The sequence below is a fragment of the Rhinolophus ferrumequinum genome, chromosome 7 (assembly GCF_004115265.2).
Source record: "Rhinolophus ferrumequinum isolate MPI-CBG mRhiFer1 chromosome 7, mRhiFer1_v1.p, whole genome shotgun sequence".
NCBI lineage: Eukaryota > Metazoa > Chordata > Mammalia > Chiroptera > Rhinolophidae > Rhinolophus > Rhinolophus ferrumequinum.
The window spans coordinates 48972542-48992148 of NC_046290.1; the positions used below are offsets into that span (position 1 = coordinate 48972542).

General features: G+C 37.7%; 1 protein-coding gene across 1 annotated transcript in view; it reads left to right on the top strand.

Moving 5' to 3' along the window:
- IQGAP2 (IQ motif containing GTPase activating protein 2) overlaps window positions 1-19607 on the top strand; it is a 264412-nt gene that overhangs the window by 224251 nt on the left and 20554 nt on the right. Inside the window, exons 22-30 of the mRNA XM_033109917.1 lie at window positions 2620-2763; window positions 5806-5969; window positions 7971-8195; window positions 9764-9904; window positions 10257-10341; window positions 10767-10999; window positions 13071-13203; window positions 18097-18199; window positions 18746-18887. Coding sequence (XP_032965808.1) covers window positions 2620-2763; window positions 5806-5969; window positions 7971-8195; window positions 9764-9904; window positions 10257-10341; window positions 10767-10999; window positions 13071-13203; window positions 18097-18199; window positions 18746-18887 — 1370 coding nt within the window. The remainder of the gene's footprint in view (window positions 1-2619; window positions 2764-5805; window positions 5970-7970; window positions 8196-9763; window positions 9905-10256; window positions 10342-10766; window positions 11000-13070; window positions 13204-18096; window positions 18200-18745; window positions 18888-19607) is intronic.

Genomic DNA, 19607 nt, shown 5'->3' on the forward strand with positions numbered 1-19607 from the left:
TGTTGCCTTTTTAAAATTTTTATGGACTTGCAAATCAAATCCCCCTCTTTTCCCATATAAGCAAATAGGGGGACAAAAGTAAATGGTTAAGTCAGGGTTGGCTCTCTCTAAGCTGAGAATGAGGAAGAAGGAAATCATAGACGTGGAAGGCAATGGACGTAACCACACAGAACGATCTTACCTCAGAGCTCCAAGGGGCTTTTTCTGCCTGTGGACTAACACTGGTTATGGAGAATGGGGTGCTAAGAGATACCAAGAAGATTTAGAGCTGACAGTGGTTCTCATCCCCAGAGGCAATTGGAAGTGGGGGCAGGCACAGTTGTCAGAATGACTCCAGGTCTCTACTGGCAATGGGGATGCTCCACGGGCAGCAGTGCGTGCACAGCAAAGTACTGTCGTGTCTGAAATGTCCCGATTGCATCCTGATGCTGACTGCCAAGAGAGTCCTCAGGTAGGAGTAGGGCTAAGAGCACAAGGAAGCAGACAGAAGTCATTTTAAGAAAAACATCTTTCTTGCCACCTACTCTGTGGGACAGTGACCCAAGGTTAAGTGGCAGAGGAGGCATTCTAGAGCAGTGACTTTCGTGTGAGTCATGTGCCGTTAGTGGGTCATGAAATCAATCTAGTGTGTCATCGGCAATATTTAATGGAGTAGAATAAAAGCAAATTGAAAATATGAGAGTATGTCCCAGTACTAAGAATCAGTAGTGTGTTTGTGTGTAAGTGTGAGTGTGAGTGTGTGTGTGTGTGTGTGTGTTTACCAATTAAAGATGTAAAATGTATTTTTTTACTGTGGGTCTCTGTAAAAATGTTTGGTAGATTCTTATCTAAAGGACCGACTCTTGCTCATGACCCTTTTAGCTCCTCAAGAAGACACAACCTGAGGTTTCCAGCCACGTATTTCCAAGGTTCCCTGTAAATGGTTAAAGGAATGTGATTGGAGGAGGCGGGGAGAGAACTATCTCTAATGTATTTCTTCTATAGTACATATTTTTGAACGTGCTTTTATAAGTTAATAAGATATAATTCACTCTTTTAAAATGTACACTTCAGCATTGTTTAAAATTGTACAACCATCATTTCTATCTAATTCTAGAACATTTTTATCACCCAACAAAGAAGATGTTCTGGAATTAGATGTGGTGGTGGTCACAAAACTTCATGAATATACTAAACACTGAATCGTACACTTTAAAAGGATGAATTGAATAGCATGTGAATAACATTTCAGTTCAAGAAATGAAAGAACACCCCTATTCGTTAACAGTCACTACCTATTCCCCGTCCCCCAGCCACAGCAACCATTAATCTACTGTCTGCCTCTATATAGATTCATCTCTTCTGGATATTTCATATTAGTGGAATCACATTGTATGTGGTCTATTGTGAACAGCTCTTTCACTTAGCATAGTTTTTTAAAGTCCACCTATGTTGTAGCATGAATCAATACTTCATTCCTCATTGTTTACTAATAATATTCCATTGTATGGATATATCACATTTTGTTTATCCATTCATCAATTGGTGGACATTTGAGTTGTTTCCTCTTTTGGGCTATTATGAATAATTCTGCAATGAGCATTCATGTACACATTTTCGTGTCCACATATGTTTTCAGTTCTCTTGGATATACACCTAAGAGTGGAATTACTAGGTCGTATGGTAACTCTGCGTTTAACTTTTGAGGAACTGCCAAAATGTTTTTCTAAGTGGCTGTGCCATTGTGCATTTGTCCCAGCATGAAGTTTCCAATTTCTCCACAACCCCAAGAACATTTGTTATTGTCTTTTTTTATTATAGCCATCCTAATTAGTATGAAGTGGTAGCACATTGTATTATTGATTTGCATTCCCCTAAGAGCTGTTAATATTGAGCTTCATGAGCTTATTAACCATTGGTGGATCTCCTTTCCAAAAATGTCTGTTCACATCCTTTGCCCATTTTTGACTGGGTTGTCTTTTTGTTTTTGAGATTTAAGAGTTCTTCATATATTGTAGATACAAGTCCCTTATTCGATACATGATTTGCAAATATTTTCTCCTGTTCTGTGGGTTGTCTTTTTACTTTATTGATAGTATCCTTTGAAGCACAAAGGTTTTAGTTTTTATGAAGTCCAATTTATTTTTTTCTTTTGCCACTAGTACTTTTGGGGTCATATCTAAGAAACCATTGCCTAATCCAGGGTAACAAAGATTTATACCTAGGTTTTCTTTCAAGAGTTTTATAGTTTTAGCTCTTACCTGTTAGTTATTTGATCTCTTTTGAGTTAGTTTTTGCTTATGATATGAGAGAGGAATCTGACTTCTTTCTTTTGAATGTGGCTATCCAGTTGTACCACATCATTTGTTGAAAAGACTATTCTTATTTAATTGTCTTGGTGCCTATATTACAGATTAAGAGCAAATAAGTACAACTTTGGAGAATGAATATTACAAAAGCCAAATTCACCTGCAAGCTGGATTTCCTTAATTTGTTTAGTAATCTCTATTCCTTTGTTTCTTCATAAGGGAAATGTGTAAAATTACTCTTTCCAACTATGTGTGTTTCAGGGTGTATGTGAAGGGAGGAGGTAAAGAGTACCAGAGTAAAAAGTAGTAATTTCATAAAAATTTTTTCCAGGATGTAATTTCACACAGAACGAAGCTAAATAAGAAAAAAGGTGGAGAAATACTAAATAACAGCGACAACCAGGGAATCAAAAGTCTGAGTAAGGAGAGGAGAAAAACACTAGAAACATATCAGCAGCTGTTTTATCTTTTACAGGTGAGAACAATTTGTTTTGCTGTGAATCTTGGATAAATGTTACATTCCATGTTTGTGTTTTACAAGGGATCTATCCCCATGCTAAAACTATTATAGCTTACATGTTTCGAGCACCTGCTAAGTACCGAGCACTATTCTAGGTTATTTACATAAACAGTATCTCATTTAATTCTTACTATAACCCTGGGAGCCATCAGAAAATAATTACTATTGTTATTCCCGTATTACATTATCAGAAAACTGAGACACAGCCAGTAAATGGTACTTCAGAGCCCCTGGTCTTCCTGACTATATCATACCACAGTTATCTGCAGAAATGGTATAAATCTAGTAACATAAGCCGGTACTATCAACCTTGAAAAAATTTAACTATGTGAAAAACAAATGTTTAACAGAACCAGTTTGCCCTTCTTTTATGGAAAGAGCCAGAGGGTTTGGACTAGCGTCATAGGGTATCTTTTTTATTTCATTATTTCCATAGCATTATTCTGATCTAAATGAGCAGTAATTTTCCATTGCTTCCAGAGTGCAGGTGAGAACTAGTTATGGTTGGACTCTGGTGGACCAGTTACTGTTTTGTTTGACCAATGATTTACCTTATCCAGCCTACCACAGTCCTAAAGAAAACTGAGTATGTGACAGAGATAGACATAAACAAAGTCCTTTTCAGTAGGAAAACTTTCCCAACAGAGGTAGACCAGCACTTCTTCCTTGAAAGTCAGGTGTCCCTATGTGTGAGGCCACTGCTGTTGGTGGTGACACTTGAGTCTGTGCTGGAGGATGTCACTGGCGTTAGGTGTGCAGAGAACTTGTTAGCCAAACCATAAATGAGGTGTGTCTAGCCTCACTGAGAGAATAGTTGTCAATGTTGGTAGAGTTGAGAATTCTCTATTTGGAAATAATAGATTGGAAGACAGGTGTAGTGCCACAGAGGGCCACAATGTGGCAGCATAGAAGGGAAACTTGCTGGACACCTGCGACCTTTCCAGAATGAAAGGGGGCTCACACTAGGCAGGGAAGGGTTTTTCTGTCTGCCTAAATTAGATTAATAGTTATCCACCAGTTGGAAATTTGCTCTTAGATATTTACCATTTTTGACATCCGGGAACTTCCAAGTGTATGAAGCTTCTTTGATAGAATATGTGTCATAAAGAAAGTGAAAATTTAGTCATTGGCCTAAGACTTACGTTGTCTACCCTATTATGTAAGTAGAGGCTCATTAATGGAAAGGAGAAAGAAGCACAGGAGCATATTTAGAATAATTCCACCAAGTTTTGTTTCCCAAACAATCCAAAAACTGATAGTCCCAGGACACGGCCGTTCAGTTGTACCAAGTGAAGTGTCTCTTGTAATCACGTATTTTTCTTCACCTTTTCTTCTCTCTCCTTTGAAGACATGAGCCCAAGATCACTGAAGAAACTATAGAATAGAGAATGGTCTGGATTCCTTTGGCCTTTCGATCATGCCTTGGCAAGAATTCTTGGCCAAAGTAGCCAATCAATTAGTATAGGTTTTGTTTTGGGTTTGTCTCTTCGGTATGAGCCTAAATTTAATGTTTTTAGATCATCTGAGAAAGAATGAGGTGTGGGCTTCTTGAGCTTTAGAGTAAGTTTCTTTCTTATAACCCCATATGCTTAGTGTGGGAAAAGAATCACTACAGATCTATAAAGAAAAAGTTGTCCTAAGCTGCTGATTCATAAAATTTCAACCAATCTGTTATAAGCTTGAAAGTAAGTCGAAGTAGTAAAGTAAACTAGAATTTGGATTTTCTTTCAAAAACTAAAACAAAACTACTTGAGTAGAGTTGTCCTTTGGTGTCCATGGGGGATTGGTTCCAGGACCCCCAAGGACACCACAATTCACAGATGCTCAAGTCCCCTATATAAAATGGGATAATATTTGCATATAAACTATGCACATCCTCCTGTACACTTTATCTCTAGATTACTTTTAATACGTAATACATTGTAAATAGTTTTTGTACTATAGTGTTTAGGGAATAATGATAAGAAAAGAAGTCTGTACACGTTCAGAATTATAGATGCAGCCATTGTAGGCCTGACTGCGTAGTACCTGTCAGTAAAAACATAATTTTTCTTTCCGAATATTTTTGATCTGTGGTTGGTTGAATCCATGAATGTGGACCCAAGGATACAGAGAGCCAACTGCATATTAAATGAATATTAGTTTCAACGTATGGAAAATTTTCTTTTCTCATCAGGACAAAGATGAAGAGTGGGAGTATAAAATTAATTTCTCTATAACCTAAATACTACTTTTTCTCTGCTAACCTCCATCTGGTTGCTGTAGCTACTAGAGAAAAACCATATCACTCTGAAGACAGGTGCTACGTGTCATGGACTCTACCCTCACTCAGCTAGGCCCTCTGGGCCCCATTTCAGTTTTTTAAAAATTCTTGTCAATTTTTAAGTTGTCTTTTTTTTTTCTTGTCAGTTTTTTCTGGAATTTCACCCATCAACTATCCTGACCTTCACCTCTCTCTTTAGCCTCCCTCCTACATTCTTACTCCTTGTAAAATGTCATGGCCATCCCATTGTCGCCACATGGAAACATATCCTTTTCTTTTGCTTTCTAGTCTCAGAATATGGGATGTGTTTCCTTCATTCATTCATCAGTCCTTCCAGGACGGTATATTTAGCTGAGCCCTTGGTCCATGCCTGCCAGTCTCTTCGGATACCAGATTCTATTGGCTACCACCTCTCTCTTCTGTTATCTCTACAATAAATATTAATATGTGGCTCAAAATGGTTAACAGTGTACAGTGTATATAATATTTTATTAAGTATACATCACATAGTATATAATTTAAATGCTATTGTAACTTTCTAATATAACTTCTTATAGTATAGTATTAATATTAGCTGATACCTTTTAAAGTCTTACTTTGTGCCAGATACTCTTCTATTTGCTGTATACATTATTAAGTCATTGAAGAGCATGGAACTGGGTACTCCTGATTTAATAATATATTAACATGTAGTTTTGTGGGTTGTTTTTTTTTTCTTTCCTCTTTCATTGTAGACCAATCCTTCATACCTTGCTAAGCTGATTTTTCAGATGCCGCAGAACAAGTCCACTAAATTTATGGATACTGTTATTTTCACAATATACAATTATGCTTCCAATCAACGAGAAGAATATCTACTCCTCAAGCTTTTTAAAACTGCTCTGGAGGAAGAAATAAAGTACGTATGTAAATATATGAAAAGGACAATTAAGTTCGCAAACTTTCCACCATGCACTTACACGGTGGAAAGTTCGTGAACTGAATAGTCCAAACTTTCGTATATACAAAAATACCAATGAACAGATCCTTTTGTTAGTAGTGGCTATCTCTGACTTACTAAAATAATTTAAAATGATTCTTATAAGTCATTTATACTATTAAAATATGTCAAATTTCTTGAGAAATTTCTCCATCATTATAGATATATTCAGGAAAGTTTTCTCCCACCAGTGATACCTTTTCTAGTGCTAAACTAACTTTTGGTTTTGCAACCATACAACAGCAGAAAATCAAGAACTTTTTGAAAGTCGGTGAGAAATTTTAACTTAGTAAAAATTCTGTGAGTAATAACGCCATAAATGGGTGAAATGAAAATAAGGATCTCTGCTAAAGAGTCTTCCTTTCTTACTGGAACTTAAACTTATTTTTGCTAATTTCTTTTCTTACTCAGTTGATAAAACAAAAAACAAACAAACAAAACGTGTAGGGAGCTGAGCCAGAAACAAATACATGAGAAATGCCCTTATCCAACTAGTGAACCTTAACTGCCTTCCTGACTTCTTGATACCTGAAGCTATGCTAGTTCCTATCGGTCTGAAGCATATTAGCCAGGGACCTCTGCCCTCAGCGTGTCTATAAGCCAGCATGAGAAGTAGGATTCATGAGAAATAGTAATGCTATGCAGTGGAGGTATAGCATAAGGTAAGAGCTAAATAAATGACACACAGTGTAACAAATCAGAGGGAAGGAAAGAAAAGTTCCAATTAGATAAATTGATAAAGATTTTAAGAAAGAGGAGTTAGTTGGCCCAAAACCTTGAAGAATGTCTACAGTTTTATAAGAAGAAATGGAAAAGGGAAATAAGGCTCAATGGTGATAGAAATAGCATGGGCCAAGGTGCAAGAAAAATAGATTAGTTTCACCAAGATCTGACTTAATTAGTTACTACCAGGAAATGAAGCTGGAAAGATAGTTTGTGCCAGATCATGGAAGACCTGAGGCCAGACCCAAGTGCTGAGGCTTTTTACTTTCCGGAAAGCTGTGAAGGCTTTTAAGGATATACTGACATGACCACGTTAGGTTTTTAGAGGAGATCCACTGGCTGTATGTGAACAGGATGAATTGGAATGACACAGGTCAGAGAAATGGGGAAGTAAGAAGGAAAAAGATAGTTAGAATTTTTAACACACTAAGTGGAACATCTGGGTGAAAATGTCCAGTTGGAAACTGGAAATTCAAGACTAATTCTTGAAAGAGATGGGGATTAGACATTGAGATCAGTTCCAGAGAGACAGTAATTGAAGTTGTGTGTGTGAATGAGGTCTGAGGGGAGAGCATGTAGAAAGTGAAAGAAAACAATTAAAATGCGGGAAGAGGAGACAGCAAAAGAAACAAATGGAATTAGGTAAGGCCGAGAATGTGGCCCTCTCAGACCCTAAAGGGAAAGCAGGTGGAAACAGAAAAAGTGGTCAAGCGGGAGGAGGGTGAGAGGTTTCACAGAGATGAAAGGGAGGAGACAGGAGTTAGCAAAGGGAAGTCAAGAAGACCTCTCTCCCCCACGTGATGTAGCGAGAAGCCACATTGCATAGGATTTGAATGGGACTTGAAGCAGTGGAGATAGTTCATTCAATCAAGAAAGTTATTTTTGAAATTTGATAACTAGAGAGGGCACAACACTTGTACAATGGCACCCAGAATTATTAGTCTTGGTCCATTTTCAGTTCATTCCTGCCTTCTAGATTGAAATTAAGGCTGAGAACTTATTTTTAAATACTTAAATTTCTCAAATAAGAAACACTCATGTTACCAACGATAGCTTCCTTTTAGATTACACTATCTTTGATCTTCCATGGAGGAAAATATAGCCCCATAAAGCCCTTGCTTGCCAGAGAGAATATATACTGTTTAAAACTCTATCCATAGAGACAAATCATTTTGTTTTGGTTTGGGCTTTTTGTAGATCAAAGGTGGACCAAGTACAGGACATCGTTACTGGAAATCCTACAGTCATCAAGATGGTCGTCAGCTTCAACAGAGGGGCGCGTGGACAAAACACGCTGCGCCAGCTCCTGGCTCCAGTCGTGAGAGAGATCATCGATGACAAGTCCCTGATCATCAACACAAACCCTATAGATGTGTACAAGGCTTGGGTGAACCAACTGGAAACGCAGACTGGAGAAGCCAGGTAACAAAACCAGGAAGATGTTGGTTTTCAGTCATGTTTTATGATCATTTTTACATGTGTATTTATATGTACTTAAACTCTGTTAAGCACTGTTAAAAGAACAAAATTTACTGTACAAAGTCTGTTTTCAATCCAAGATGTTCCCTCCCTTTAACATATCATGCCTGTCACATTTTTGGACTCTTGCTCAACGTTTTTTTTGTTTGTTTTTTTCTTAAATAAATTTCATTGAGGAATATTGGAGAACAGTGTGTTTCTCCAGGGCGCAGCTCAACTCCAAGTCCAGTCGCCGTTTTTCAATCTTTAGTTGCAGGCGACACAGCCCACCATCCCATGCGGGAGTCGAACCGGCAACCCTGGTGTTGAGAGCTCGCGCTCTAACCAGCTGACCCATGCGGCTACCCCCCTGGCAGCTCAGTGGCAGCTCCTTGTCTTCAATATAGTTGTGGAGGGCTCAGCCCACCAACCCATGTGGGAATTGAACCAGGCAACCCTATTGGTGAGAGCTTGCACCCTAACCAACTGAGCCATCCAGCCGCCCCCGATTCTTGCTCATCTTGATAATACACAATATTGTCACATCTCAGTACCAGGTGATCCCCAAGGCCACAACTTCTATAATTCTCTCCCTTGGTTATTCTTTGTGTGTTTCTAAATCAAGGCCTAGAAATGGAACACACTTTCTCTTCGCCAGACAATACACACTTTTTTACACTTACTGAGTAACTTTAACATGTGAGCATCAACAAGCCCGGTGGGATTGTCTTGTTCTAGGTGGTGGTTTGTAGATCTAAGCAATCCCAGCTTTTTATTTCCTGCAAAAAGATACCTTGTAAAATCATTAAGATATGCACAGAGAATTTCATGGGTGGTTTTCACACACTGTTTGTAATAGCAAAAGTTGGGGAAAGTCAAAATATTTAGCTTTGGGTGATTTGTTAAATAAATGTTTGTATAACACATTACGGGGTAGTAAGTAACTATTTAGAATCATGGTATACAAATATATTTATTGGCATGGAAAAATGTTTATGATGTAGTTTTTAGTTGCAGTTTAAAAAAAGAAATGTGCAAGCATTTACACGCACATGTAGTATCCTCATGGAATGTGTATGTACACGAACTACATTATGCTTATGCGGGTGTGAGGCCCAGATACACACATACATAGAGGACCCAGAAAACTATGGACTAAGATATGAAAAGTGGTTGCCTACGAGTTGGCATTTTTTTCTTGTTTGCATATATGTAATTTTTTTCTGTAAAGAACATACTGCTTTTTATAATTTTTTTTTAAGGGAAAGAGAAAGTTAACTGGGTCCTTGTTACCTCAGTATGCCACTTATTTTGCCAGATGATCTCAGAGGGAGAGCCTGGAATGCCCATGCTCTACTGGTGGCCGAGGGTACCATCTGGGCATGTGAGACCTCCCCTCACTTAGCTAACATTTTATCATTGGAGTCAGTGGGCAAAATCCAGTTCACTATAAAAAGTTTGAATCAACTTGGCAAGGATACAAACGCTTGTACCTAAGCTCCATGAATTAAAAGCCCTTGTTGTGTTTTCAGCAATCTGCCTTATGATGTGACCACAGAACAAGCTCTGACATACCCTGAAGTGAGAAATAAACTGGAGGCATCCAATGAGAACCTGAGAAGGGTCATCGACAAAGTCCTGAATTCTATCATTTCTTCCCTTGATCTACTGCCGTAAGTTGTATATGTAGCAACTTTAACAGTCTTTGCTGAAAGTTCTTGAAATCATAAGTAAAATAAACCTTGGTACTGAAGGTAGGAGTTTTTCTCTCATATTTTGTGTACTATTTTGAACATTTGCTTATATTTGCATTTTAAATTCATAACTATTCTCCAAAGAAGGAATGATGCAAACCAGTACTCAGTTACTATCATCCATGGAAGTCCTGTGATTCCGTTACCATCTCATTTTATGTTTAATTTTTAGGAAAATGCTGGGCTCTAGTTGACTGGAACAATTGCTGTGTGTTTCTTCCTCACTTAGTCTTTTTCCATTATTTTCTTTTGTTATCTGTTTTACATGTAGTTATGGATTGAGGTATATAGCCAAAGTACTGAAGAATTCGATCCATGAGAAATTTCCCGATGCAACAGAAGATGAGCTATTAAAGGTAGATTTTCAAGAGTAATCTCACCATAGCTTCTCTTGGGGGTATGAGCCAAAATTACCAACACACCATTTTGTAAGATTTTTTTCCCCTTGTATGACTATTTATATAAGCTCAGGTCTTCTATTTCTAATGACTATCATGATTATTGATTATGCTGAGGTTAATTTGGAGATGTCATACATTATTTCGATTCTTTATATTAGAGCATTTTCAGGGCAATAACATATTTTTCACCAAAAATAATTTTTTAACTATATGAGTAATATGTGATTATATTCACTACCTTTATTTAACTCCTCATTGGAATTCAAAACACAAAATAATTTGCTTTCTTGGGAAATGTTAATTAATATTTACTGTTATAAAAAACCCAAACCCTTGAATTATCTCTCTTGAAAATAATCTTTTCTTCTGCATCATTCCAGATTGTTGGAAACCTCCTGTACTATCGGTACATGAACCCAGCTATTGTAGCTCCAGACGGCTTTGATATCATCGACATGACAGCCGGAGGGCAGATAAATTCTGACCAGAGGAGAAACTTGGGATCAGTGGCCAAGATCCTTCAGCATGCAGCCTCCAATAAGCTGTTTGAAGGAGAAAATCAGCATCTCTCATCTATGAACAATTATTTATCAGAGACGTATCAAAAGTTCAGGTAAGAGGGGTCATTACTTTTGGAGAAACTTGCAAGATGTTGGAGAAAAATAATGTGTGTCCTGTGCCCAAAGCTGGAGTTGGGGGAGGGAGACAGGACATCAGGTGGCTGCATGCATTTCTTCTACCAGTAGGCCCAGTGGGGAAAGAGGAGGGAGGGATGCGCTGGCTGGGTTCCTTCTATTGGCGGTGCCCATGCCACCCTCAGCCCCAGTGCCCCTGCTACATTGAATCGTCCCCATATGTATGGTTTCTGCTGTCGACAAAATGAAATATTAATCTTGTTGGTATGCTACAGGCTTATAGTGGTGAGAATTGAAAAATCAAAAGAGCTGATTTCTTCTTTGTTGAACTTAAGAGGGTTTTGTTTTGTTTTCAAGAACTTGTCCAATCAGGAAAAACTTGCCTTGTCTGCACCAAACAATAGTAGGAAACTGGGTATTCAGTTTTGACAGGTTGGAAAAACCCAGCTTTTATATTTGTTGAGGATTATATGTGTTCTAGTCTCAAACTGCTCCTAATTATATCTGTGAGACCGTAAGTCTTTTGACTTCAAATGCATTTCCAAAGCATATCACTAATCATTCAACAGGGACATACATGAAAGGAGTAAGTCCTGCAGAAATATGCACTCACCCGAAGCTCTCTGAGGAAGCACGTTCATCTTGGCATTCGTTTTTCCTTCTGTCTGCCATTTAGTCAGCAGGTCATAGAAGCGTGACATAAATGTGGCCTCTTTCACTCCTCACTTGGAAAATGATCATTTCCTGTTCCTTGGTTTTCCTCTGGATTAGTGCTTTATCTACTGGCAAAGATAGCTCACGATTATGAATCTCTATTTGGTGTGTATGGCCTCTTGTGAAAAAGAAATCCCCAAATCCTCTTACTATAGAAAGTTGCAGTTTCTCAAGCTGCTAATTTTAGGTCTTCTCACTGACTGAAAACGTAATATCCATTTCCCTGTTAGCCCTTATCTGCTATTACAGTTTCCCTGTACTTCTTTTTTTCTCACATTATTTCTATCAACCATCTGTGTTCCCAACTCTTTTTCATTTCAAAAGAAACAAAACCAAAAGCCTCTCCTCACCTCCTCTTAAAGCCATTTTTTTCTCTTCCACTCATATTTATCCTTTGTATATCTCAGCAACTCATGAGAAATTATAGCCAAGAGTGCAGAAGGCCAGTTGTCACATGGAAACATGCTCTGCCCCCTCCGCCGCCCCCCAGCATGGCGGCCCGCCATTTAACCTCCAGCCTTGGGGTGGAAAAGTAGAGGTCATTTCTGGTGTTTAAGCCTTTGTGTATAAGTCTGGTGTATAAGCCTTAGGAGATCTGCCAAGGATGACTTGAGGCAACTGAAACATGTACAGCTTTATAGAATATAATACCTATTCTACCGGTGCAAAGGATCACTCTGAAGCTGTGATCGCAGCACAGGTGGCTTTCTTGATCTCTCTGTCTAAATTTGCTATAGCTTAAAAGAGCAGACTTTTTAGAGTCTGAGTACTGGACATTGTACACATTTATTTATGTGTCTATCCTTAACAGCCTTCCCAGCAGCCGGCAATGGTTGTTTAGATCAACTAAGTGGAGTAGGCTTAACTCGAATTTTTATCCAATTGGTTAACAGAACCTCTGAAGGGTTGCTGGCTACTGAAGGCCCAAGAGCTTGTGCCATTTAAAGCAGACAATTTTATTGTTTTTCGGATTGTTTTCTCTAGAAAGTCTTGATTCTTAGATCAAGGAACATCAACCTTGACATTTTTGCTTAAATTTCAGGGTCCATTTTTTAAATCATATTTTTTAAACAATGTGCCTATAATTTGATTATAGTGAGTCACTAGCAGGGCCCTACTGCTCTCTCCATTCCTTTCTTGGGGGCTGGGTCCAGCATCTAGAAACCTGGACTCAGCTTCCACAGTTCAGAGCCAGCCTAGACGATGCTATAACAAGTCCTCCCAAGGTTTGGGGGAGAAAACAAAAAACTAGCCATCAGTCAAGATTTTCTCACTATTTATGAAGCTGTTTAACTCACAAATTTGACTGTCTTAAGACTTTTATGTTGTTGTTAGGAAATATTTCAAAGAAGCGTGTGATGTCCCTGAGCCAGAAGAAAAGTTTAATATGGATAAATACACAGATGTGGTGACAGTCAGCAAACCAGTCATTTTTATTTCAATTGAAGAAATCATCAGCACACATTCAGTAAGTGGGGTTGGAAGAGCGTCTTAGCAATGGGTCCATTGTTCAGACATCTGTTTCTTAAAAATGCTTAGTCTCTCTACAGGGTTTACTGTAAGCATGTGCTAATACTCATATTCTTACTCCTAAGAAATATTTGAGTATTTATTCCCTGACTCTTCTGTATTAGTAAAATTCCTTCTTGAAAACAGGGAAAGTTTACTTTTTCCACGATCCATTGACAGTCGGATTGTGAATATGTGGTGGAAGCCACGAGCAGGGGCAGGCCCTGATATTTTCCCCATCCACCGAGGCCACACTGCCTGAATCCATATACTCTATCTCTCTCCATTTCAGGAATCCTCTCAGCTTTTCCAGTAACTTTCTGGAAAAATGAGAATGTTTATTCTAATATTTGGACATAAGGAGAGAGGAAATAAACAGGCTGCTCAGGGTTAGGAAGAGAAGACACCCCCACCCAACAATAGCTGCCGACAAAGAATCACTTGTGTTGTTCCAAAACCCCCAATTTTTTAGAAGCAAGCAGTTTCAGTCTGTGCAATGTCGTAATGTCTCAATCTGGTCCTTGTGCAAACATCACCACCACCATGAGCCATGAGCATGTATTAGGGGCCTTTTGAGGGCAGGGCAGTTTGCTTGGCATTGAGAAGCCTTATGTGGCTTTTTAATCATTTAAAGTAAAAAGGGAGGCTAAGCATGGAGAAGGTTTTTGCTTGTTTTTAAAAAAACAGTTGGAACTTATTTCCTGAAAAATCGAGGTTCTTCAAAGGGAACCTTTCCAAGAATAGTTTTGGATCTTGCTACTCCAAGCCAGGTCCTGGAGATGTGTTCAAAATGTACCCAGGACCTGCATTCTAACAAGATCCCAGGCGATTCAGATACACACTAAAGGTCAAGAAGCCCTGGTTAAGGACGATACACACAAGTAGGAGTAAAGCAAAACAAATACACTCTTCTCAAAGGTCCTGCTCCTGGCCCCATCAAATGAGATATAATAACAAATGGCAACATTGGCTGCTCAAAATTTCAGCGTTTATTATTCAGCTCTTCTAAGAAACTAAAGCTTGACTATAGGTTTGGAAGAAAGTGGATCCACTTTGAATTTCCCTCTTTCAGCGTTGGAACAGGGAACCTCCTCACATTTGCAACACACTCTCCAGAAGTATTGTGAGTGACCCTAAACAAAGACACATCTGAATGACCAACAGAAAGCATGAGTTGGTGGATTAAACAAAGAGGCTATACTTCTTTTCTCGATAAACACCCCAAATCACAAAGAAAACATATTCAGCAGTGCATCGTTTATAAACATAACTTTCTAAGGAGCAAGTGGACAGATTCCTGTTTGAGCAGTGACCCATGGATCTATTTCTGTGGTAGATTATCCATTTCAAAGAAAATGTCCACATGTTGGCTGCATATTTGCTAAGGGCAATATCCTCATGCAGGAAAAGTGCTGGAAGTTCTCTTTTACAACGAGAGTTTCCTTCCCAAGAACAGCACAGAGAAAATGTGATTGTGTTAATTTAGACTGTTACTCTCTAAGGAGAAATAGTCTGTTCCTTTTGTTAACAAAAATTGAAAACAGAATCCAATCCTGGGAAACATAGCTTGTGACTGCTTTGGAATTCTTTCATGTGTTAGGGTGGAAGCAGTTGTAATAACGTGGGAGTAGTGTAATTGCAAAGACTGTCCTGTTTACTGTCTGACTCAACTGAAGAGGTGTCCACATGCAGACACCAGCACAGCAGTAGCATGACGTGCCAAGCCTGTGGCCTGCCCCTTGTTCTCCAACAAATATGTAGAACCTCAAAATAAGCTCTTTAATGAGACCTTTTCAGGCAATTTTTATGTTCTGTAATTATCAGAATAAAGGGTAGAAACTGACCATCCTTTTCCAAGGACAGCAGCCAAATCTCTGCAGAGGACAAGATCATAAATTTATCCATCTTGCTTATTTTATTCTGGTCTCTAACTTACCTTCCCCGAAAAGTATCCTATGTATGATCCATGCAGATTTCACTGTTCTCTATATCACCTCTATTATTTGTATAATGTCTTTCTTTAAATCAACTCATCCTTACAAGAAAAAGAAAAGTATATATCTTTACTTTAAAACAAAATACCCCTGACCATGGTGGAAAAACTGGCATGCCTTGCAATAAACAGAAACTTTAAAAGTAAATAAGTATAATGAAAACTGAGTCGTCGGATATAGTTGTCTCCTTGAAGCAATGTATCTTGAGGCCTCCTCACCCTTTCTTAAAAACCCAATTAGCAAGTGTTAGGAATGTTAATGAAAACCCAGCATTAAACAGATACTCTCTCCACCAATCTTAAAGATTAAAAGAGAATGGGAAAGGAAGTACACCGAAGGCAGTGTAAAGCTCGCATAAGGATAGACATACCAATCAGTGGGCTAAAACTGAGAGTCTAGAAATAAACCCTCAAATTTATGGTCAATGTTTTTTCAACAAGATGCTAGAACAGTTCAATGGGAAAATAATAGTCTTTTCAACAAATGGTGCTGGGGGCAACTGGAAATCCCCGTGCCAAAATGAAGTTGAACCCCTTCCTTCGATCCTACACAAAAATGAATTCAACATGGACCAGAGACCTAATGTAAGAACTAAAAGCATGAAACTCTTAGAAGAAAATATAATACCGTGTTTCCCCGAAAATAAGACCTAGCCGGACCATCAGCTCTAATGCATCTTTTGGAGCAAACATTAATATAAGATCCCGTCTTACATTATTATGTGTTATATTATATTATATTATATTATATTATATTATATTATATTACATTACATTACATTACATTACATTATATTATATTATACCTGGTCTTATAATAAAATAAGACTGTGTCTTATATTACTTTTTGCTCCAAAAGATGCATTAGAGCTGATGGTCTGACTAGGTTTTAGTTTTGGGGAAACAAGGTAGATCTTTGTGACCTCAGATTAGGCACTGGTTTCTTAGCTATGACATCAAACGCACAAGAAGGAAAAAAAAAAAGAAAATTGATGCATTGGATCTCGTCAAAATTAAAAACTTCTGTGCTATAAACAGTGCCATCAAGAAATTGAAAAGACAACCAAGGAAAAGAGAGAAAATAATTACAAATAATATATCAGATAAAGCACATGTATCCAGAATATACAAAGAAAACCTAAAATTCAACGATAAGATAAATAATCCAGTTTAAAAATGGACAACTGTGCATCAGTGAACACAATGAATAGAGTAAAAAGGCAACCTACAGAATGGGAGAAAATATTTGCAAATCATATATATGATAAGTGGTTGATATCCAGAATACAAGTGGCTGATAAGCACATGAAAAGATGCTCAATGTCATTAGTAGTCAGAGAATGCAAATCAAAACCACAGTGAAATCAACTTCACGCCCATTGGGACGGTTAGAATCAAAAAGTCAGGTAATAACAAATGTTGGCAAGGATGTGGAATAATTGCAACTCTCATATACTGCTGGTGAAAATGTAAAATGGTACAGCCACTTTGGGATTCAGTTTGGCAATTCCTAAAGTGTTAAACATGGTGCAGCAATTCCACTCCTGGTATGGATAGACTCAAGAAAAAAGAAAACGTCTGTTCACACAAAACCTTGTATGTGAAAGTTCATAACATAATTATTCATAATAGCCAAAAAAGTGGAAACAAATGACCATCAGCAGATGAGTATATAAAATGTGATATCTCCGAATAATGGAATACTATTTGGAAATAAAGAGGAATGAAGTACTGATTCATGCTACATCATGGATGGACCTTGAAATCATCATGCTCAGTGAAAGAAGCCAGTACAAAAGGCTACAAATTGTATGATTCCATGTATATGAAGTGGCCAGAACAGCTAAATCTATAGAGACAGAAAGCACGAGAATCCTTTCAGGGGCCAGGAGGAACGGGTGATGGGGAATGACTGCTAATGGGAACAGAGTTTCCTTTAGAGCGAGCGATGAAAATGTTCTGGGATTAGAGAGTGGTGAGGGTTGCACAAGTCTTTGAATATACTAAAAATCAATCACATCATACATTTAAATGAGTGAATTTGATGGTATGTTATATCTACATAAAGCTTTTGAAAAAAACAGATTGAAAAATGAAAAAGTTTCATTGATCATCGTGATTCAGAATGTTGTAAGATAGTTACTCAAAACAACTAATATTTCCTATCGACCAAAGGCACCAGTGCCATACTTTGGAAATATTGTTTTAATGCTAAATGCAAACAAAAACGAATGTGTTGTCCTTCACAGTTTTACCATCCAGTGCTATTGCTCCTCCGGAGTTAAGAATGTTTCCTCTAAGACTTGGCAAAATACCCGAGCAGTGTTACCTCTGACCCTTTTTCGGGGGTGGTGAAAGGGGAAACCAGCTGGTACATCTAGGTCTCAGGCCAAGGAACCAGATAGGCATTTCTGGCACTCCTACTCATCAAAGATCTTCAATGCCAGAGAAATTAAAATAGTTAATAAAATAGCCCTTCCACGTGTCTACCAGTGTTAACCAAGAGACTTCTGACTCCTATTAGACTCTTTTCCCCCAACTTTGATTTTTTTCTATAAAGTGGAGTGGAGCACTGGGGTTAGGTGGAAGAAAGCTGCCCCTAGCAGATCTTGCCGAAAGAGGGTTTATGAGCACCTTTCACAAAGCTACAATTTCTTGATGAAGAGTAGGCACTTCCCTCTAAGATGAAATAAAAACTGTGTCTCTCTCTGAGCTCTCTAATTTTAATAAATGTCAGACTTGTATTTAAGATTCAAACAATATCAGAAGAAAATTATGAAAAACTGGAAAGGGAACTATGTAAATATGGTAGCAGTTGAGAGTTTACTTTTATCTTTGTGTGTTGCTTTCTATACAAAGCTCTTGTTGGAGCACCAGGATGCGATTGCACCTGAAAAACATGATTCACTGAATGAACTGCTGGAATTGCTGGGAGAAGTACCTCATGTGGAATCTTTTCTTGGTAAGAGCTTGTTCCTTCTACTTACCTTCTGGGTTGTATTTAGTAGTTTGGTTAGTTGGTTGGTTGGTTTTCCTATCCCAGATCAAAATATTTTTGGAATTTGCTACCTAAGCTTATTTAAAGGATAATAAGTACAGTAGCCACTTCCTACATTAAAGGTTCTGTAATTCGTACTGTCCTAGATTGTGAAACACTTTGATATTCTTGAAGGTAAGCTCTAGATACATCAAAAAAGGATTTGTCAACCTATATTATAAACAAAAGAGCCACACTTACTAGAAATTTCTTGCTGTGTTCTCTGATTTCAGCAGTTCTCTCTTTTACTAATTTTTTCCAATTTTAAATATCTATGCCCCATGTTATTTTAATGTTTAAATCAAAGATGTTAAAAGCCACTTTAAGTATATTGGAATGTATTTTTTTTATGAAGACCATGATCTCCTGTCCAACTACTGAGCCTGTCTTTCCCACAGAACCTTTATCTACCATTGTTCATGAACCATCACAATGAGTGAATTGGGAAAATAACAGTGTTTTTTTCTACAGGGGAAGGAACCGTTGACCCCAATGATCCTAACAAGGCAAATACACTAAGTCAACTCTCAAAGACTGAGATTTCCCTTTCCTTAACAAGCAAGTACGACTTAAGGGATGGTGAAGCTATAGATGGCCAAAGACTCATGATAAAGTAAGTTTGGGGCTTAAAGAGCACATATCTCTAATTAAGCATCGTAAACCGTGCAAATTCAAATAAGGCTTAAATCCCTAAATAATTCATTTTAAAATGTCTAAATATTGAAATACATTCTGTTTATCCATCAAATATCTAACCAAGCAAAGGATAATAGACCCTTTATAATTTAAGAGGAAAGTAAACATCATAATAGTTTATATAGCCTAACTTATATTTTAATTTTCCCTGTTGTATTATGATTCCTTTAAGAAATGAAGTGATTAACTCAGCCTGTGAAAATCCTTAGGTAACTCAAGGGAAATATCTGTTTCAGAGTGGTCAAAAGATTTGAACCAAATTTAATTTGTGGTATAAAACGGTAATGTAAAAAGTACACACATTATGATAAGACATAATGCTATCATCTGATTTATTACATTTTTTCCTATTAAAGTAAGCCTGGATATGTTTACCAGCTTTGACTTTATTTATACCTTACTTCCTGCCCCCAAAGATTTCAAATGAAGCATTCACATTTGCAATTAATAGAGTATTTTTCTATCAAGGCCTCATGGATAGTTCATACCAATTCTTTACACACAGAGCAAGAAAGAATGAGATCCATGATTACATCATAAATTAAAACACCATATGCCAAAAACACTGGCTCACCAAACAATACAGTTTTTAAGAACTTACATAAATACAAGGATGCATATTAGCACATTAGAACAG